This window comes from Amphichorda felina (genome assembly GCF_050947745.1).
Source record: "Amphichorda felina strain 45539 chromosome Unknown scaffold_1, whole genome shotgun sequence".
Taxonomy (NCBI): domain Eukaryota; kingdom Fungi; phylum Ascomycota; class Sordariomycetes; order Hypocreales; family Bionectriaceae; genus Amphichorda; species Amphichorda felina.
The window spans coordinates 1,326,754-1,348,154 of record NW_028145049.1 but is presented as its reverse complement, the minus strand read 5'-3'; the positions used below and the strand labels follow the sequence as shown (position 1 = coordinate 1,348,154).

Genomic DNA, 21,401 nt, shown 5'->3' with positions numbered 1-21,401 from the left:
CTAAAAGTCAAACTCGGGCCTGAAGATGTCCGGGTCCACGCCGGCCACCGTCTTCTCGGCCAGGTCCCGCCTGCCCATCTGTGTAAAGACGCGCCGCAGCGTGTCGTACAGGGTGCTGCTGCGGTTCTGCGCCGACATGCGGTCCAGGGTCTCATCGACCTGCTCGCCGGCGCCCTGGCCGAGGATCTCGTAGGCCTTGCTGCGCCCGGACTTTTCGATGGACTTGTGCATGTCGAGGGCCGCGAGGAAGTGGCACGCCGCCTCCTGGTGGCAGTTGATGTTGATGCAGCTGACGCCGAGGTTGTAGCGTGCGCGGACAAAGTTGGGCGACAGAGACAGTGCCTGCTCGTAGGCGGCGATGGCCTCCTCTGAACGTCCGCTGTTAGCCAACGTGGCGCCGAGCCTATTCCACAGAAGGTGAATCTGCTCGCGCTGGTTGGTAGTCCCCAGTTCGGACGAGTGAAGCGCAGATTGGAAGCAATCCACCGCCTTGTCGTATTCCTCGGCACCGTAGAACAGGACACCCAGGCCGACCTGGACATCGGGGTCCATGTGTTCGCCGTCGGGGCTCAGCTGCGCCGCCTTGATAAAGAGATTGGTCACCTTTTCGTGGAGCTGTTGCCGGTCAGTGAAGCCCATCTCGGCCGGCGGGTGCAGGTCTTTGGGATCGAGGATGTTGGGATATTTGACCGAGAGCCAGCGCTCCAGTGTCCGGTAGGCGGTGCTGTCGTAGCCCTCGTTGGTGTAGGACACGGCCAGCCCCATCAGCGCCGTGAGGTTGTTGGGGTCCAGCTTCATGGCCTTCTCGAGCCCGCGGATGGCAGCCGTCTCCTTCTCGTTCTGCGCCTGCGCCAAGCCTAGGTAGACCCAGGCTTCGACGTGATCGGGGTTCTGCTGCACGGCAGCCTCAAATGCTAGCGCTGCCAGGGAGAGGTTTCCGCCTTCCTTCATGATCCGCACGCCCTCGTCGAAGGCGTTCTTCTCGTCGCGGAAAAAGTTGTCCTCCTCGAACATGTAGTTCTCGACGACGGGGTCGCCGAATCGTCCCCAGTCGCCGAGGCCGTTGAAATCGGGCATAAGGTCGTTGCTCCACTCGTTATCGAACTGGTCGAAGAATTGCTCCTCGTTAACCATGGATCTGGCAGCAGCCGTCTCAGCTTGTATTCCCTTCCATATGGATTCGAAGTCACCGAACTCATTAGTTTCTGATTGCATGGCCTTATCCAGGTCTTCCAGCTCACGCTCGGCGTGGTTGGCCTCGTCTTGGACCTGCTCCTTGTCTTGCAGCTCGAGCTGCGCAAACTGCTCTTCCCACTTGGTGTCGTCCAGCTCGACGAGCTTCCCCTTACCTTTGCCCTCGGGCTCTTGTTGGCGCATGTTCTGGTGGGACTGGTACATGGGCTGGAACATGGTCTGGCCGGACATTCCGTAGCCCATGCCCATGTTCATCATGTTCTGCCCGAGCATCGGCCGCTGCTGGGGCATTTGGTTCGCGACGTTGCTCTGCATCGGACTCGACCGTGCCGACGACGCCGGACCATTCATCTGATGGAAGCGCGCAAACTCCTCGGGGCTGAAATGGGTTCCGGGCGGCGGCTTGAATGCCGACTCCATGCCCGGCTGGGTGTTGAAGTCCTGCGCCCAGGCCGGGGACGCAGAGCTCGCTCGCATATGGGCCTGCTGCATCGGACTTAGCTGTGCTGGGCCTCCCGGCATGGCTGGCTCCTGCTGGAGGCTGGGCCCGCTGTTCAGAAAGCCGTTGACCATCTGCCATATCGACTGCGTATTAGCCATCCCGTCTCTCGACGCATCTCTCGGCGCAGGGGTGCATGGGACGAACCTCATCTTGGGAAGCATTGGCGCCTTGGCTACGGAAACCATTCATTTGGCCGCCTGGGCCACGCCCAACGAGGCGGTCTCGCTGTAGGGTCTTGTCATCCTGAACATGCTTCTGGAATTGGCTCAGCGGGTTGCCAGCCGTGGAGCACTCGGCCCCCCCTCCCATGAAGGACATGATGGCGAATTGGCGGAGGATGGTATGATTCGGAAGAGTGGCACAAGTACAAGCCGGTAACAATCAGCAAACGAGGGGACGTTCCGCTAAGGTCTAAGACGAAGAAGAGAAGTCGAGATTGATGGATAACGGCAGAAGAAACGAAACAGGGCAACTTCAAGATTGGGCAGGGGGACCGCGGGATCCAAGGTTGGTTTGTCAGAACGTCACCTGGAGCCAGCAGCAGAAGCCCGAGTGGCGGGGCAAATACCGAGGCAGTCCGGTCAGCGGCCTTGGCCCTTCAGGCTCTCCCCAGGGGCCAGTCCAGCGCCTAGGCTCTTCAACTCCTGGGGCGATTTGGGGGTCTTCAACACGTGACGGCGGGGGATGCTGCACCTGAACCATCTTATCGATAACGACTTTTTTTCTGGTCGCAAAACTTCCAAACATCAGTCCAACCTCCCAAAGGGCCACCACGAACTCGGTGCATAATCAATTCATCCAGCCAAGATGCTTCGCCAAGTGTCAGTGCCTTCTCCCAGACCATTTACCATGACCCCATCAGCTAAACTATCTCAGAAAACCCCGCAATGCCCGCTCAAAGCGGGCGCTCGAGAAGCGTGAGCCCAAGGCCATCGAGAACCCCAAGTCGTGCCTGTTCCTCCGCGGCACAACCTGCTCCCAGGTTGTCCAGGATGCCCTCACCGACCTCCACGCCATGCGCCAGCCCCTGGCCAAGAAGTTCACCAAGAAGAACCCCATTCACCCCTTCGACGACGCTGCCTCGCTTGAGTTCTTCTCCGAGAAGAACGACGCCAGCCTGCTCGTCTTTGGCAGCAGCAGCAAGAAGCGGCCCCACGCCCTGACCTTTGTCCGCACCTTTGCCTACAAGGTCTTTGACATGCTCGAGCTCTACCTTGACCCGGCCACCTTCCGCACCCTGTCCCAGTTCAAGACCAAGAAGTTTGCCGTCGGCCTCAAGCCCATGCTGCTCTTTGCCGGCACCGCCTTCGAGAGCCCCGTGTCCAACGAGTATACCCTCGCCAAGAGCATGCTCACCGACTTCTTCAAGGGCGAGCCTGCCGACAAGATCGACGTCGAGGGCCTGCAGTACATCGTCTCCGTCACCGCCGAGGACACCCCCGGCGAGGGCGACGCCAAGCCCGTCATCCACATGCGTACCTACCTCATCCGCACCAAGCGCAGCGGCCAGCGCCTCCCCCGCATCGAGGTCGAGGAGATGGGCCCCCGCATGGACTTCCGCGTCGGCCGCACCAAGGAGCCCGACGAGGCCACCCGCAAGGAGGCCATGAAGAAGCCCCGCGGCACCGAGGAGAAGACCAAGAAGAACATCTCGGTCAGCTCCATGGGCGACAAGATGGGCCGCGTCCACCTGAGCAGACAGGACCTCGGCCAGCTGCAGACGAGGAAGATGAAGGGCCTAAAGAGGTCGAGAGTTGAGGAGGGGGAGCCCACCGCGGACATTATCGAGGAAGGCACCAAGAGGATACGGCAATGAGAGAAGAGTGTGCTATTGTGATTTCGCACGGAGTTGGGCGTCCAAAGAGGACATATGTTAAATGTGCTATTTGATTCTCGCATATACGCACACTCACCCGATGTGTCCAAGTGATGTACAAATAAGATCGAGCATGTCCACAAAGCCATTTTTCCGCACAACAAGCCTCCTGTGTTAACCCAAAGAGTTGGACAATCCATCACAGTAATAACGTCATTCTCACTATGCGCTCAATGCTATCCAAGCTAGCTTTATAGTACACCTAAGACGCCGCAAATGGCCAATGTTCCTCAACACATATAAACGAGACCAGTTAAACGAGCCAGCAAAACGTATTCTTCCCGAACCAGTGGTATATAGCCTACAACGCCTCTTAAAATGCAATTGTTTTTAGTCAAATCCTCCTCTCCCGCCAAAGTAGAGCAGCATCTGCCGCGCCCTAGTCGGGGGATTCTGCAGTCAGGGGTGGTTCTCCGGTGAAAGGCGTCGCCACGTGAAGAAAATCCTGGGATGATTGACCCATTAGTTCTGCGACCAGCTCAATGTGGTTAACAAAACCCTGGCCGTCGCTCTTGTGGGAAGCGTGTTCCCAGTCCGCGCCCCAGACCTCCGGGGGTATCGTGTTGCCGTCCCAAAGAGCGATGCGGACTGGCCATTCCAGATGCCGCCACCATTTTGACCCCGACTCGAATAGACCGACAAGCCCCATAACTTCCCGCCTCGCCACATCGTTAAGCCACCATACATTATCTAGCCGCTTGAGAAGGGCAAAGAAACAGGCAATGATGGCAAGAGCGCGAGGTCGTTTCAGCTCGACGAGTTCGAGAAAACGACGGGCAACCGTGGCGGGGAATGCGAGTGCTGCGGCTGGATACATACTCTTGTGTGCCCAATTGAGAACGCAAACAGCGTGAGAGTAGCATTGGGTGGTCGCCTGAACATGCTGCGGGTTCTCCTGGGCAAGCTCATCGTCTAGCCCCTCCAACAGATGTCCGAAGAAGGAGTTTGGGCCCAAGGGGTTCAAGTCCAGCTGCAAACTTGGCTGGGAGTCGATGACGTTCTTGACAATTCTGCTGTTGCGGATCCACTGCCATGAGGTCGCTACCACCGTCTTCACACCTTGGAAGGCATGGAACCAGGGTAACGGGAGCGCATATCTGGCGTTGGGATCATCCGAGTCGGGCTCCGCATCGTCTTTAGCGAATATTCGTGATGCTACCGACTGGAAGGCGATGAGAGAAGCTGTGAGGAAGAGCGCCTCGGCATTTTCCGATGTGATGCCCTTCTCCAATGAGGCGCAGTATTCCGCCAAGGTGGATGCCGCGTATGCATGCGAAGCCTGCACAAGTGCCTTGTCCTCGGGGGTCTGTGATCGCAGGTGCAGGGCAGCCACCGAGAGGATGGCGTCGGCGAGATATGTCCGTCCCGCAAAAGCCAGCTGGGGCACCGCATGCTGCCAAATATCTTGGGTGGTGGGGGAGTCGGTGAGGAGCGTCTTGGCTGTGACGTTGGTGTACTGGTGCATCAGCCGGAGCTCCATGAGCCTCCCGACCTGGCTCCTCGCATTCGAGACATCCGGAGGCGAAGGTTGCGGAGGTATACGGGGAGTTGTCGGCGGGACCGTGGGGGACCGCCGTCTTGAGGTCCCATTCGGAGGATGGAGTGATGCCGGCGTGGGCATTGGGCTGGGCGCGGTTGGCGTGGACACAGACGCGAGGTCATCTGCGGCGTCGGGCGACTCGAAATCGCACACCACGCCATGCTTCAAGCAGTTCCCACACCGTGGGTGTACCTCATCACACTTGGTCTCTGGTCAGTATTCCAGCCGTCATTCCGTAGGGCCCGGAGGGCGCATACCTTGATCTTTCGTACTTTACATCTCCTACACCCAGCACGAGATTTCTTGTGGGATCGTCGAGGCGGCATCGTTTCGGATTGTCGCAGGTGTTGAACCGTCGTCACCGAGAAATAGTCGAACGCACGTGAAGGACCGAGGCAGGTGAAGATGACATTTGCAATGGCAGCATGGCCAAGTCCTGACGTTTGGCTCGACGTCGGTTTAAGAAGACATGGGGCACGTGAGCGAGGGTATTCGTCAAAAATAGCAGCTCAGGGTTCCTGTAGCGGATTTTGAGGTGGTCGTGAATGGTGCATCGGCCTCCAGCGATAGCAAAAAGGCGGGTTCTGTTGTGATGGAATGTTTGGAGTAGACCCTTGGAAACTGGGGATGAGGCGTGGCCGCGATTGGAGGGGTGGGCATGGAGTTGGCAGTTCCCGATGTGCACTGCCACAAAATGAACTTCCATGTGGGCAGTCCAGCCACAGAGGGCTATCATTGGCCAACCGGGGTGTAAAGATTGTCCGAGCCCGGCACCGCATTCTACGGATAATTCTCAAGAATGGCGTCAGAGGGCTAGAGCATTTCTAGTACGGATACACGGCGCTTGTACAGATTACTAGCTATGTACTCCGTACATACTACTTCATAAGGTAAGGTATCCGTACTTAAGTAGTACTAATCCACTTTGGCTGTGCGAACTTCACGAAATAATATCCCGGCGCTAAAACTACCTAATTTATTTGCCGCGAAAATCGCTAAAAAAAAAAAATTGGAAAAATATTTGTGGCCTCAACGGTTCTAAAACGGTTTCCTACGCCTTTTGGTTGCTTGCACATGGTTACTCCTTGCCAGAGATACACCCAACCACGTGGTTGCTGCATTTCTGACGACTGCCGTGCAGGTCGACTGGCAGTTCTGTCCTTTTCATGATAAGGGTGGTAGGTATCTACATAGTAAGGTCACCTTTGTCCTGGAGAGGTCCTACAAAGCAACATTTTAGGCGATTATTTACGTGTCCTTGGCACCGGGACCTTTCTCTTGGCTTCGAACTGACCGTTCCAAGCCATGACAAACCGGCGCTGGCCGCCTCCAACAAATGCCACCAACAACAGATGCAGCCTCCACATGAGTCTGCGTGATCCATGGACAGCTTACCAACGGGAATTCCGCTCAAGTAAGCCATCTGCACGTCACAGTCTAGCTCCGTCTCAGACCATGTGGAATCCAGCTCTTTCCCGAGCAGATTTCTCATCAAAACTCGTCGACTCGGGTCACGCTGCACTTGCGCTGGTGACACTAGCAGAGGGCTGGTCACTCAAAACAGAAGGACGGGGGAACTTATTGGACCACTGTGTTCACCGAGTGTCATTGATTCCGACATGACCTAATCAATCTGAGCAATCCCCAGCGGCTGGAGACGGAAGACAGACTCCTTTCGGAGGACGTGGAAGAATGGGCAAGGGTATAAAGAGCAGCAGGAGCGAGCGAGCGATGGCATCATTTTTAAACTTCCCGCCCAACTACATCTTTCTACGAGTACTGCCTCCTCCTGACCGCCTTCGCAACCGCGCCTAACCCCCCCAAGTCTCGGAAGGCGTCATCTCAAAACATACCATTAAACTCGTTATATATCATCGAGGCATCCCTAGGATTTTGGTCTTTCCAGCTGGTCTCCTGACCTCTCTTCCCTTGCATCCCTCCTAAGTCCCACCGTCCTCGTTCGGCAAGTCGGAGAGCCAAACAAAAGGCCCAAGAATCGGCAAGACTCCACTGCATCCACCACAGCGAACGCCGGACCCTTGAAACCCTTGAAACCCAGGTACTATCTTGACTCGGTCTCACAAAAAAATAAAAGCCGACCTTGAAACACAGTCGCCAAATTCTGCACCTCCCAGACTGTGACCTCTACTGCCGCTTCTTGGATCATCGAGGACAGCGAGAGCCAGAAAAAGACCATCATCATGTCTCCCACAACTGCACCCGCCGTGGACGGCGCCGTCGAGACTCCTCCTCGCCCTCCTTCTCCCGTTAACAACTTTGGCACCCTGGCCGTTCACGCGGGGTCGCCGCACGACCCCACCACCGGTGCTGTCATTGCTCCCATCTCGCTGTCAACCACCTTTCAGCAGTCGGCCGTCGGTCGCCCGGTCGGCGACTACGAGTACTCGCGCTCTGCCAACCCTAACCGTGACAACTTCGAGACGGCCGTCGCCGCCCTCGAGCACGCCCGCTACGCCCTCGCCTTCTCCAGCGGCAGCGCCACCACCGCCATCATCCTCCAGAGCCTCGCCGCCGGCTCCCACGTCATCTCCGTCTCTGACGTCTATGGCGGCACCCACCGCTACTTCACCCAGGTCGCAAAGGCCCATGGTGTCCGCGTCACCTTCACTCCCGAGATCGAGGTCGACGTTAGCGAGCACATCACCGACCAGACCCGCCTGATCTGGATCGAGACCCCCAGCAACCCAACTCTTCGCCTCGTCGACATCCGCGCTGTCGTCTCGGTCGCCCATCAGCGTGGTGTCCTCGTTGTTGTCGACAACACCTTCCTCTCCCCCTACGTCCAGAATCCCCTAGACCTCGGCGCCGACATTGTCGTACACAGTGTCACCAAGTACATCAACGGCCACAGCGATGTCGTCATGGGTGTCGCCGCCTTCAACTCCCCCGACCTGAAGGCTCGCCTCGGCTTCCTCCAGAATGCCATCGGCGCCGTCCCCTCGGCCTTTGACTGCTGGCTGGCCCACCGCGGTCTCAAGACCCTCCATCTCCGCGCCCGTGAGGCCTCGCGCAACGCCATCGCCGTCGCTACCGCCCTCGAGGCGTCCCCCCACGTCATTTCGGTCAACTACCCTGGCCTTGACTCCCACCCCCACCGTCAGATTGCTCTCAAGCAGCACCGTGACGGCATGGGTGGCGGCATGCTGTCCTTCCGCATCCGCGGCGGCCACGATGCCGCTGAGCGCTTCTGCCAGGAGACTCGCATCTTCACCCTCGCCGAGTCCCTGGGTGGCGTCGAGTCCCTTGTCGAGCTGCCCAGCAGCATGACCCACTCCGGCATCCCCCGCGACCAGCGCGAGGCCGTCGGCGTCTTTGACGACCTCGTCCGCGTGAGCTGCGGTGTTGAGGATGCAGAGGACCTGAAGAATGACGTGCTGCGTGCCGTGGAGAAGGTGGTGGGGTCGCACAAGAACGGTGTTAATGGGCAATGATGGGTCTTCCCTACGATGCCACAATAGACGTAATTGTTGGGTGGTAGAAAGAGCAGTATATTAAAAATCAAAGAATAGCGTTCTACTTGTAGAAGGCGGCTAGGGACTCATGAATCGGCGATGATGTTTGTGCATTGATGAAACACTGCTAATTATATGGCAGCGCCGACGGTGTCGATGGCGCCATGGCAGCTTTTCCTAGATAAGCTATTACAGGGTATACAAAAATCATACTATACTCTACAACCTGCGATGTCGCTTGCTACCTCGGTGCCCATTGTATCAAAAAAAATGGAAGAAGGAAAACAAAAAAAAAAAATACTTGATCATGCCTCGTCCAACCCGGGTATGTTGAAGAGATTGTCCGTATACTCGTTGGCCATGCTGTTACCCGCCGTCCACTCGCTCCGCCGCTGGTGAATCTCGTTCATCCCCTGGCACGCCGTCTCGGCAATATAGTGCAGCTTGTCGAGCGTGCTCGCGTTGGAGTTCTGGAACAGCCCGTCGATCCCCCGCGTGTGCCACCGCGAGGTCGTGTTGCCCACGACGGTCTGGTACGCGTTGGTGTCGTACTCGGTGACGCGGAGGGCGCGCGTGCGCGACGTCAGCCGCGCGAGGAGGTGATCGTGGGCCGAGTCGGCGGGGAGGAACTCGACGGGCTCGCCCGTGGGCATGTTGGGCTGGCGGATGCCCGTGACGACCTCGACGAAGCGCTGGGACACGCTGCGCCCAAGCCCGCACGGGTCAATGAGGTCGAATTCCGGGTGGCGCGCCTCGTCGTCCCGCAGGTAGTGGTCGTACGCCAGGAACGAGGCCCGGCATATGCGCAGGTTGGGGAGCAGGCTGCGCAGCTCCATGGCGATCCACTTGCAGTCGTCGGTGGGCCGCTGGTTTGGCAGGCCGATCCAGAGCACCTTGCCCGAGTCCGAGTTCCAGTCGCGCGACTGCTCCGCCTTTAGATAGACCTCGTTAAGGTATAGCTCCTCGAGCGTGGAGCCAAAGTTCTCAGCCGCGCTGATGAGAACCTCCGGCATAACCTCGACGCGCTTCAGCTCCAGACATGTCAGGTTCGACAGCATGATGCGCGGCGCGGGTAGGGAGCGCGCGCGCCACTCTTCGGCCGCCATCTGCCAGAACTTGGTCTGCTTGAGGCCACGCGGTGGCCGGTCGTCGTGGTCCATACCCACAAAGCACAGGGTCTGCAGGTGCTCTGCGTTCCCGACCATGCTCCAGAGACACGAGCCGAAGAGGCCTGATCGCTGGGGATCCATCTCGTGTCGTCGGAGGGTGATGACGAGGTGCTCCAGATCCCCCAGAACAGTCATGATATTCATGACGTCCGTCGGGTTCATCCACAAATGGCATACGGCGATATCCGGTAGGTTTTCCAGGACCAGGACCTTGAGGCTAGCCGAGTCTTCTTCGGGTCGTTTCGCAAAGGCTTTGAACGTGTTGGCGAGGATCATGGTGGCTGCGTTGCAGTGGCGCCCGACCAGCTGGAAGGGGAGATTGAGTCGTAGTCGGTCAACTTCTCGGCAGTTGAACAGGATGTCCTCAGTAGCCGTGTAATATTCTACTTCCGTGAATGAGGTCTTGTTCATGCAGTATTCGGTCTGCAGGGTGCGGCAGAAGTCCGTCATCGAGTCCACCCGCTTGAACACGGTATTGAGAAACTCAACCTCTACTATTTAACTGTTAGCAGCAGCCTCCTATACACCGAGCGTGCCAAGTTACGAACAGTCATCCCGCAAGACCATGAGATCTATGTAGAGGCTCTTGCAGTGGTAGCCTATGGTCTGCAGGGCGTCCATCTGGGGGCGTTCGCGGCCACTCGTCTTGCTCAGTCGCGAGAAGTCAAGGCCGAGGGTTCGGCAGGCAAACGGTTTCAAAACATGGTTGAAGGTGCGGCAGACGAGACGGAGGTCGAGGATAACGTTTCTGGGGCCTTGGGCCGCGCATTGCTGTAGGATCGCATCGATAAGCTCCCGCGGGAGCTGATCCATGGCTTCGACGGCGCTTTGGGGGGACAGCAGTTGTTCGCCGCCTTTCGTCCAAAAAACCGGCCGAGTGCGGGTTTACGAGCTTTGAGCGGCGGGGAATTCAGTCGGAGGCGTAGTTTGGAAGTTGACGTCGACGTTGGTTCGGGGGATGATGGATCAGCAATGCGGTTGGCCACAAGGGTCCCTGGGTACCTACCTAGGTAGGCGGCCACAGCTCTGGTGGGGATGGGCCTACCCTGTACGAGAGCTGTGCTCCCCCAAGCTCTCACAAAACATACCATGAGCTACCTACCCTAAAACCATCCCCAATGATGATGTGGAATAATGCTCGGCTGCCCTAGCTAGGCAGATGAATTTTAAAAGGCCATTAGTAAGTCCGATTAGGTTTCTAGCTGGCAGTTTCGAATAACACTTATGTCTTGCTGACGCCGTGTTGGGTGTTATAACATATGGGCAAGGTAACATGTCATAAGATGAACTTAAAATGCTCATCTTACGTTTCACGTTCTACCACCCGTATTCGTACTACGGAGTACTCCGTACTACGTGTGCTTAAGTATGTGGTTACGTACTTATCTATACTTACCCGAGAAACTTCTGCCCAGGAAGTACGATACTGTAGCACGTATCTACTACAAGACATGCGCATGCATCAAAATAACATACAATGGTCATTAAACGAGGGCTATATTTCCTGGCTATGGCTAAAGAGGTCCCTGGACATGTGTAAGGTTGTGTGGGTTGAAGGCGGGGAAGATGCGACGGTGATGGTGAGGGCCTCTGAGGGGTCGATATCGGGGTAGGTTCTGTACGAGTAGCATGTATGAGTGAACTACGAAGGGTTAAGGGAGGGTTGTCCGACGGAACGGGTTGCTGAACTCTTGAGATGGTGGTGGTTGTCTGGGCAGCAGGTGAAGAACGGTCGGACTTTGGGCAGCCAAGAGCCCGATATTTGGATTCCAAATTCCAGTGGTAACATTGCAGCAGCTGCCACCCATCCACGGCGGGCACAAGCACATGTGGACCTGCATAACAACTCGGTAAACAAAGTTATGTATCAATGGAGGCTCGCAAGGCTGGCAATGGCTGGTCAGCCTGCTGGCTCAACAACTGTAACGTAAAAATGAATCTCCAACCTCCCAAGCTTGAGGGAGAGAATGAATGATGATGAATGTCGCGGGACCAGCACCTTGGCGAGTGTCAGAGTGACGAAACCAATCTGGAGATCAGCTCCACTGCTTCCCGTCTCTCCTCTGCAGGGTGCCCATGTCCGTGTCTCCGAGGAGGGAGACCTGGCGGCGTGATGGCTGGAAAACCCGCCTGGACTTGGGCATGATTGGCAGCCTCGACGGCGCAAGGCTGGAGAGTTCGTGTCCGAGCGCCCGACGCCCAATACTTTATCACTTTGTATCCACTTCCGCTATAATTTTCATGGGCGAAGATGGGGGAGGATGGACGCAATGGTCGGGATGTGGGAATGTTACGCAGTCCCAAAATCCGCGACTCACGTACGGATAGGGCCCGGGGCAAGGAGTACGAGTAGCAGCCCGTGTTTCAAGCGGAGGTCGTGGTGTGTTTGTGAGCCGACCCAGGCCAAATCCATGGTTCTCTGGGCGCCTTGGCAGTGGGTAGACGGCTCCAGGGCTGTTATCAACTGACCATCTGGCCCAAACGGGGCCAAGCAACTGCGCACCAAGTCCCAGACAAATTATGGCCAGGGTGAGACAATTTAGCCAGGGCAACAACAAACAGTGGTGCATGGTGCAGGCATCGATGGGACCAGAGGATACGAGACGCCCTGGTGTCGCCGTGATATGGTATGTGGCAGCTGACGACGCTGTTTTGCGATATCATTTTACATAGTACGAGACTACGAGCACGAGTTGGAGCCAGCAGCAAGGACAGGCCGCGAGAAAAGCTCGGACTGCGCTGCAGCGGTGACTCGGGCGAGGGCTCCAGTGCTCCCGTCCCCACAATGTGATGGATTGGATGCTGAAGCGCGTTAGCGCCATGCCGAGGCCGATGCGACAATGCCCAGCATTCACTTGTTGGGCTGGGTCGGCGGATTGTGATTTTTGGAGGGCCCGTCATTTCGCCAGCGCCGTTTGAGCGGAAGGACGGGAAATTGTCGCAGCAATCAACGTGGAACTGAAGCCAGCCTCAATAAGACAGTCCTATCTGAGGTACCAGTGGGTATCCGGTAAGAATGGGAAAGACATGAGCCCAGGAAGGACGTGGAATTCGTACGAGTACGATGGCGCAGGTAGCACGAAGCACCGAGGGCAAGCACCAGGGCAACCGGGTTGCTCCCTCGCCCTCACGGGGCTACTGCTCCTGCCCCGGCTGGCCGGCCAAGCCTTTAAGGCCCCAGTCTGGTGAGTCTGGTCTCTCACTGACCACGACCCGCAATCGCAGGCTTGCAGTCGCAGCCGGCCGCCAGCGACCAGCACTTGCCTCGTTCTGCATCTCTTAAGTCCCGGCTATCCGTCTCAAGCCCGCCCGCCTGTTTTTCCTCCTCTCCCTCTCTCCCAACCCGACTGCGCATCTCCCCAACCCGTCGTGTACATCACCACGCACTCTAATTCGTGCTCGTACGAACACTCTTACCGCCCTCCCACATACCCCATACCCCAGTATCACCACAGCTCTCAACATGCGCGCCGTTGCTCTCCTCGCTCTCGCCGCTGGTGCCGTCTCGGCCCAGGAGGTTAAGAAGTACAAGAGCTCTCTCGACATGGCCGCTGATGTCGACATCAGCCTCATTGACGACCGAACCCGAGGCAAGTTACCGCCAATGACCCCGGTTTAAATATATATACCCCATGGTCACTAATACCCAACTTTACAGCCAGCTGGTGCACTGGCCAGTCCAACACCTGCAACATCCTTTGCGACAAGGACGCTAGCACGAACGACTGCGACTATGTGAGTGCAACATGACCCGCGATCGGTTGCGTTGTGCCAGGCAGCGCTCCTGTGTAGCTCCTTCTTTCCGCAACCGCCGATGTTTGCTGACCCTTGTACTTCTAGAGCGATCTCTCCTTCAAGTGTATCTGCGCCGCCAACAAGTCCGCTCCCGGACTGCAGTACTACGACACGACGATGCCCACCTACATCTGCAAGGCTCTCTTCGACCAGTGCATCCAGGAGCACATCGGTGACGCCGACGGCCAGGAGGCCTGCTCTACCAACATCGACGATCTCTGCGCCACCCTCAACCCCAACAAGGCCACTACGGGAGGTAGCAGCGATGATGATGATGAGGAGGAGGACGGCGACGATGAGGAGGAGAAGCCTTCTAGCACCGCTGGCACTACTGCCGCTGGTCCTACTACCACTACTGTCGACAACAGCGAGAAGCCCGTGAGCACTTCCGTCTCGGATGGTCTTGCCGCTCCTACTTCCGGTCCGAAGGCTGCTGCCGCCATGGCCGCCCTTGGCTTGGTGGCTGCCCTGGTTTAAATGTGTTCAACGGCCCTCTGGCACGCTGGTCATGGGCGGAATTTTACCCTTAGGCTCCGCACATGGGCGCCTCGGGACCAGATACCCACCCACCCATCTTACCAACGCCACGCCGTTCCTGGCGCGCTGCCGGCTAGCGAGTCACATTACACTACATCCAGCTCTGATACCAATTAAACTTTGACATTTGACACACGAATACATGCCTCTGCACGACGAGCAGGGCAGGACGACGAGACGATTCAGGGCCATTGACGTGTCTGTGCAAAGGCACGGACAAACTGCCCCGAGTGGAATGCATCTGAACTTGACGCATGCTTCAAAGGACGTTGGTCGCTGCCGTCAAGTAGCCATGGTATTTGTTCACCCAGAACAGCAAGTTAATGGAGGAAGAAAGGTGGCGGGGAGAGGCGTGGTTTGCATCAATATGGCGAGCATTCTGCCTGCATGTTTTTTTGTTCTTCCTGCACCGCAAGGCAATAGGCGAACGGGAGTAGGAAGACTTCTGATTGAAATAAATAAAAGTATTGAACAACTTCTTAGATCCCCCGACTTGGGAACTCTGTTTACCAAACATTGTGAATGGATGGCCGACTGTTCTTGATCTTTGTACGCACCTCGTACCTGGGTGTTCACAACAGAACTGGCGTGAGCACCAGCCTTGAACGACTGACGCATAGTCGCCCATGTTTATGACAAGCAGCAGTATAAATATCCTTTGATGACATGACATCGTCGCGACCCTTGACTTCACCACCAGATCAGATTTTGCAGGTACGTCCCACCCCGTCTTGGAAAATGCTAATATACCGTGAAGGAGCCGAACGATATAGGGACCGAGTTTCACAGGCACGTTCACCCCATTTAGGAAAAACTAAACTTGAAGGTAGTACTTATCAAAGGCATCGACGTTATGGCAATAGGTATATTTCAGACTCCGTTAGAAGAAGCTAACCCCCTTGATAATACTCATTGAAGGCACAAATTATGGGACGATGAGGTTTCATAGGTGCGTTTCAAATCCCCTTGCAAAAAGCTAACCTCCTAGCCAATATTACTTATTGAAGGTATCGATGATACGGCCATAGAGTTGCCAGGTACGTCTCAACCCCTCTCGGAAAAAGCTAACCTACGAGATAACTCAGATGTTGAAGGTCAGACGATACAGCGATGGAGTTTTACAGGTATGTCCTAATCCCCCTTGGTAAAAGCTAACCTGTTGTGAAGGCACCGGACGGTACAGCGATGAGGTTCACAAGCACGTCCCACTACCTTGGGAACAAGCTAACCTCCTAGATGCCATTAAAGGCACCAGCGCTGCGGCGATGATTTTTACAGGTACGTCTCCCACCCCCCCTTGAAAAGCTAACCTGCCGTTGAAACCATTAGATGGTACATTGGAGGATTTCTATGGACTTCCGCTCCGCTAGTGTAGAGGATAGGCAGTCTGGGGAACCGAAACCCTCACAGCCAAGACGCAGGGAAACGAGGGACTGCGGTCATGGAGCATGGGGGGCCCATCGACTGGGGGCACGGATGAGCATGGCAGCCAGGCTGCAGTCAGATGGACGAGGTGACGAGTGTCATGGTGACAAAGACCCAAGTGGTAGAGAGGGGTATAGTACTTGTTTCCAAAGGGAACACCTGGTAATAGTACTTGGTAATATGCTAAACTTACTACTTTGGAGCCCATTTGTATAATCCCCGACGTGATGAGCCGATGTGATAATTGATGTTCCCATTGACGGTTTTCGGCGACAGCAATGGACAAGATGGACATATGCCATATATTAGTAGTCATCGCCTGGCTTGCATCGGACCTTGAGTAATAGATTGTGTTCCTCTGTGGCCCGGTCTGTGGGGTTGACCACCAGGCTCGCAGACCGCTTTTTGATAGATCGGGATCGGGTGCCTGATGTGAAGATGACTATCACTCCCACTTCTGCTGGCGGCATCGAGAGTTTGGCATCGGCTGGGCCGTCCCCCATGAAAAACCCCCCAGGTCTCAGATGTCGACGTCAACTGTCATCAGCACGATCACTGCATCGGTGGAGGATCCAGACCCCGAATGTGTGATGATGTGATCCCCCCCCCCCCCTTCCCCGCGACCCCGGGGATGGAAATGGCTCGCCCTTGCCATGACGTTTGGCCATTCCGGAGGATTTCAGAGACCCCGACCTGCTCCCATCGTGGGAGGCACGGCAGTAATGCTATGAGATCATCGGGAACCCTGAAACGCTGTGCCTCGAATCCAATGGGCGACGATCACTCGTCAAAAAGGCTGCGATCAGTGTGAGCTGTCAGCTGCGCGGCACAGCAAAGGAGCCAGTGGCGATGCTAGGAATTTTTTTGGTAACTTGTGTGTATGAATAGAACACAAACTACGTAGCCATACTCCACTCTGGCCATTTGGATATCTGCTCTAGAGCCCATGGGGAAAGGATGGTTGGTGTTTGAGATCTTCTGCTGGCGAGGTGGTATTAGTCCGTTTGCCACGGACGTCAAAAGCCAACACGGCGAGATTCTGACCATCGGATCGTCGGGAGAGGAATCAAAGAGCAATTCATATTCTTGCTGACCTTTCTGGGAATTATAAAGAGCCTCCATCCGTATGAGTCTGGCTAACAAGCCCCAGACTATTCGACCCAAGCCAGCCCGGCGCCCCCTTGCATAGACCTGTTTCCATTGCTGAATACCCTTCCTACTTTTCCTCCCTCCTCCCCCACCAAACTGTTCATCTGCTTGCTGGTCATAGACCGTATCACCAACATGCCTTCCACTAGGGCTACCATCCTGGCCGTCACCTTGGCCGTGGCGCGCCTCTCTGCTGCCGCTCCCCTCGCCCCCCGCGGCCCTGTCACCTTCTGCGCCAAAGACGAAGACTGCGGGCCCTACCAGGTCTGTGGTTCTTCCCCTGCCGTGCCGGGCGAAATGGGAGTGGCCGCCCAGGCATGCGTGGAGATGCCCAATGTTGACGTTCGCTCGGACCGCCGCAACGGGCCTGAGCCGCTAGAGGAGGGGAAGTCTTGCAACAAGGATAGTGAATGCCGGGACCATCTCAAATGCCAGCCGGATCAATCAACATCCAGCGGCGGGATGGACGTGCAGGTCTTCACGTGTCAAGGCGAGATGAATATCCTTCCCGTCAACACCAGGAACGAGCCGTTAGAGGAAGGGAAGTCTTGCAACAAGGATACAGAATGCCGTGGGAATCTCAAGTGCCAACCAGATCAGTCAACATCTAATGGCGGAATGGACGTTCAGGTCTTCACGTGTCAAGGCGAGATGAACATCCTCCCCATAAACACTAGAGCCGAGCTGCTAGAGGAAGGGAAGTCTTGCAACAAGGATACAGAATGCCGCGGGAACCTCAAGTGCCAGCCGGATCAATCAACATCTAATGGCGGAATGGACGTTCAGGTCTTCACTTGCCAAGCCGAGATGAACATTCTCCCTATCAACACCAGGGCTGAGCTGCTGGAGGAGAAAGAGATTTGCAACGCGGATTCTGAATGCCAGGAGGATCTCAAGTGTCTCCCGGACCCTTCAGTCAACGGCAAACCTACCGTGGAGATCCTCACGTGCCAAAGCGAGATGAACATCCTCCCCGTCGACAATATGGGTCGCGGGGAAGGTTTCCAGCCGGAAGCGGACAGTCCCTGCACCGGGCTAGATGACAAGGAGAGCTGCCCTCACCACCAGATCTGTCTCCCCGCCGGGAAGACTAGGATGTTCAAGTGCCAGGACAAGGTATAGGAGGAGAGCGGCTCCTGCAGCGCGGGCAAGGACGACGGCGGACTGCGAAGGCGGAGAAGACGTGCGTGAGGCCGGAGACAATCCCTGAGCCCAAGTCTTACACTTGAGAGTAAACAAAAGACCTCTTTTGTTTAACGCTTAAGCTATGACGTATTGTACAATAGCGATTTGAGTTGGATACTGGGAGGAGTTTTGTTAGTTTATTTTTAGACCAGATTGTTGTACTAAGCCGGAGTTGTCATCTTTTTACTGTCAGTTGCATATTCCCGTCTCGGTGAAGTTGCTATTGGATTTTCTCCTTGCTGAAGGTAGATAACTGCCCATAGAAGCAAGAGAGCGTCAACTCGCCATCCAGTAAGGTTCAAACGGAAGGTAACGTGAGACGCTGGAGGCATAAGCACAAGCATCACTCGATGCAAGAGCTTCCAGATGACTAGGACAGGGACGCGAGGAAGACAGTCGGTCAGCCAACGTGGCGAAGCTAGGATAATGCTGGCTGAATTCTCTGTAATCGCGCCGACCGGCGGCGGGGGCTTCCTTCCACCAGGAATAGAAGTTGTTCGAGAAGCAATGTCGACGATTGGTGCCAAGTGCCACTGCGGAGGTGTTTCGTCTCTGCGGTGCAGTCTGCGGTGCAGAGGAGCGTGCAAAAGGCCTCACTACCACTACGCCTGCTCAAATCGCCCTGATCCGTGCGGAGTCCCGCACGCCGTTTGTCGTTTGTCTCCTGTTGGCTCATGGTGAGGCAACGGAGGCTTCACTGGGTGGCGGGTGGCCTGCGGACGGGATCAAGATCGGAACCGTCGGTCGGGAATGCTAGTGACCGATCCGAGGCACAGTGAGCGGGACCCCCGGCCTCGGTGACGTTTTATTGACTCTGGGCAATGAATGGCATGCCAACAACGTGCAACGGCGTGCAAGGATGAGGGGCCTTGGAGTTGTGAACTTGTCGATTCGAAACACGGAAAGACACCATCGAAGGTCTTTCCGGCGGGGAAAGCGGGGGGCAACCTCCATCGTAGGTACCTGCCTAGGCGCTATCGATAGCGCTGAGCAGCAAGCAAGTGCGACCTGGTGGTGTATGCCAGACGCTTAGGCAGTTCTGGACTGCTCGTTCCACTGAGGGGAAGTTTCTAGACACCCGACGACCCTGCAACCTGCACCGCGCCAGGGACGAGGCTCACCCTCTGGTTCATCCGTTCGGGTTGCAATCTGGCTTCGATGCTACACGGCTGCATTGCATCATCAAGATTTTCCTTTCGATTCTCGTCCCATCTAGGCTATACTCCCCGCGTGCAGGAGCCGCGCTGCATGGTGAGCTGATGTCCTATTCTCAGGCATCACCACATTGCGCAGATGCAGGCTACTCATACGACTGCTCATCTAGATCTTCCCGCTGACCGATGTGGCTCGGATCTTCTGGTCGCAAAAACAGGCAGCAAGAAGCCTGGAGATTGGCATTCTCAATAGACCGTGAGGTTGGCTATACTAATGTCCCCTGTCTTGATATCTACGAACAGGCCGCCCTTTAATACCCCCAACGGGAACGCTAGTCCGGGGCGGGAGCGGTGGAGCGAGCTTTCAGACCTGGAGAGTCGGTTGGTTACACGATGATTGACGATTTGATGCAAGTCATTGTTGTGCCTGAATAATAATCATCCACCGCCAGTTGTCTGGCCGTGCCTAGCCAAGCAAGGGAGCTGGGACTGGGAGCCGGGGAGGCCGCCAGAGAAGACGGACGGGGGTTACCCCTCTTGCAGGTCTCGAGTGATAAAAGAAGTCTAACTACTATGTAATAACGAGTGGCCAGGACCGACAAGGAATCCCAGGAATGGCTGGGCAACCGACTTGTGCCTTGCAGCTAACTGCTCTGTGGCGTCCACGCGGCCACGCGAATCAGGTTCAGGCCGATGCCTCGGCGCCAAGCATATCCCAAATAGATCTCATGAAGCTATTACTGCTATAATAATGGAAGAAAGCGGTCAAGCAAGAAGTGAGCCATACCTACTGCTGTGCATGTACTAATACGCAGCAGGTGTGGCTGCCCAGCACCGTCCACTGACCATCCCCAGGCTGAGGTGGTTGGTGGTTTCCTCTCCCACACCATCTCGCAAGTCTTGAGGGGTCATGAGAGCAGACAGCTTCATCAGCTCCATATCTAGGCTCCTCGGGGCGAGGTGGGGTGAGGGTTGAGCTACCTAAATCGGCAGAGGCCCAGAGGAAAGCTCGATAACGTCCCGCAGATGCCGCGAGGGCTGGAGGGGATCATAGAGGGAACAATCAGCCACTTTGGGCACCTCGCTAGCCGGCAAATACAGCGGTAACCATGACGTTGGTTCGGCAGAGCCGGAAAGTTTCTCATCATTGTCGTTTCGAGTCCAACCACCGCGATATTTCGTAAGTCAATGGAAGATCTTTTTGTTGGTCGGGTTGTCAGTTACGTCGTACAGTCCGCCAGTCCGGTTCGCTAATTGGGCCTCCGCACTTTGGACAATATCCACAATGTCAGGGATTCAAGAGTGGAGTTTGGGGCCTTGGCAACTTGGGCCTTTCGGGGAGGACCTCGAAATCCAACCACTGGGCACTGGCCGTCTTCCCCTCACCGACGGGTTTCCTATCCTATCGAGGGCAAAGAGTGCGAAGATCACGATATTGCTGAGGTTGGCATCGTCCTACCAGTACTAGTATGTGCCTCAAGACTTGGAGATGCTCTTAAGCTATTGGTCAAGGACACAGTCCTGCCGAGGTGCAATTGTTTTCTGATCTACTACCAAGATGACAAGAAGGTACGTACAGCGTATTATCGATGCGTCCCGATGTGTATCGATGATGGCCACGCGATGCGAATATCTAAACCCCGGTCAAAGTCTGAGGTGGATGTCTGGCCACACCCAAACCCGGCGCACATGGTTCCAGCCAAGAGCCCAAGTCCACCTCGGCGTTCTGTCACCTTGGGGCCATGGGTTGCTTAGGCGGACCTGGATACCTCATCGAGAACAGTCGAAGCCATAATAGTTTCGGCGGCAATCTGCATCGCTCAGTTCGCGTCCGAGGTACTGCCAGCAACCCCGCGCCTTGGGTCAATCTCTGAGCGTCTCTCTGTTCTTTCTACGTACATACTATACGAATGTCCACGGGTTTCGCACGGGCGAAAACCGGTCAATGACAGCTGTCACGGACGGGGCTTTCTTACAGATTGAGAATTAACCGATAGGCTCTCTGAGGCAGTGCGCCCGCCGGTCGACATGATGCAAGGGGTGGGTAGAGAATTGGAGGGCGCCCTTACATACCGCGGTCACGCCGGAGGAAGCTCCCAGCTGCCGTCATCATTGACAACTCAGCCCTTGGGGCTGTACGAGTACTCGTACATACGTATTTGGCCAGATTTGGCTTGTTCCTGACCACCAACCTGCATCAAACTGGCCAGGCCCTAGGCGAGCCTTTACTAATAAGGTCATGCCCAAAGGCGGTGGCTTCACTGTCAATGGCCTGCGGTTGTGGTTGCGTGGTACGTGCTGGGCCGAATATTATCATCAGGCTGATGGATGATCTGGCACGCCTGGGACCACTCATCCACGGCTTGGCCATCACACTTCCAAGGTCCGGAACGACCTCGGAC

At 56.1% G+C, this 21,401-nt stretch overlaps 7 protein-coding genes across 7 annotated transcripts; 4 read left to right on the top strand and 3 right to left on the bottom strand.

The window, feature by feature from the left end:
• PEX5 (tetratricopeptide repeat protein) lies at positions 1-2,014 on the bottom strand (the record flags this gene model as incomplete). The annotated part of the gene is made up of 2 exons (XM_083189929.1): positions 1-1,779; positions 1,841-2,014. 2 exons carry the CDS (start codon positions 2,012-2,014, stop codon positions 1-3), a joined length of 1,953 nt encoding a protein of 650 aa, XP_083053788.1.
• Positions 2,015-2,503: 489 nt separating this feature from the next.
• On the top strand, positions 2,504-3,512 carry RPF2 (rRNA-binding ribosome biosynthesis protein RPF2; the record flags this gene model as incomplete). Its single annotated transcript, XM_083189928.1, has 2 exons — positions 2,504-2,517; positions 2,573-3,512. 2 exons carry the CDS (start codon positions 2,504-2,506, stop codon positions 3,510-3,512), a joined length of 954 nt encoding a protein of 317 aa, XP_083053787.1.
• Positions 3,513-3,951: 439 nt separating this feature from the next.
• On the bottom strand, positions 3,952-5,193 carry ACO1O0_000428 (uncharacterized protein; the record flags this gene model as incomplete). Its single annotated transcript, XM_083189927.1, has 1 exon — positions 3,952-5,193. One exon carries the CDS (start codon positions 5,191-5,193, stop codon positions 3,952-3,954), a length of 1,242 nt encoding a protein of 413 aa, XP_083053786.1.
• Positions 5,194-7,313: 2,120 nt separating this feature from the next.
• On the top strand, positions 7,314-8,564 carry CYS3 (cystathionine gamma-lyase CYS3; the record flags this gene model as incomplete). The annotated part of the gene is made up of 1 exon (XM_083189926.1): positions 7,314-8,564. The coding sequence occupies one exon, from the start codon at positions 7,314-7,316 to the stop codon at positions 8,562-8,564; it is 1,251 nt and encodes a 416-aa protein (XP_083053785.1).
• A 326-nt stretch (positions 8,565-8,890) lies between these two features.
• Positions 8,891-10,567, bottom strand: ACO1O0_000426 (uncharacterized protein; the record flags this gene model as incomplete). Its single annotated transcript, XM_083189925.1, has 2 exons — positions 8,891-10,248; positions 10,303-10,567. 2 exons carry the CDS (start codon positions 10,565-10,567, stop codon positions 8,891-8,893), a joined length of 1,623 nt encoding a protein of 540 aa, XP_083053784.1.
• A 2,650-nt stretch (positions 10,568-13,217) lies between these two features.
• Positions 13,218-14,026, top strand: ACO1O0_000425 (uncharacterized protein; the record flags this gene model as incomplete). Its single annotated transcript, XM_083189924.1, has 3 exons — positions 13,218-13,367; positions 13,433-13,489; positions 13,595-14,026. The coding sequence occupies 3 exons, from the start codon at positions 13,218-13,220 to the stop codon at positions 14,024-14,026; spliced, it is 639 nt and encodes a 212-aa protein (XP_083053783.1).
• A 2,769-nt stretch (positions 14,027-16,795) lies between these two features.
• On the top strand, positions 16,796-17,782 carry ACO1O0_000424 (uncharacterized protein; the record flags this gene model as incomplete). The annotated part of the gene is made up of 1 exon (XM_083189923.1): positions 16,796-17,782. The coding sequence occupies one exon, from the start codon at positions 16,796-16,798 to the stop codon at positions 17,780-17,782; it is 987 nt and encodes a 328-aa protein (XP_083053782.1).
• Between the last annotated feature and the right edge of the window lie 3,619 nt (positions 17,783-21,401).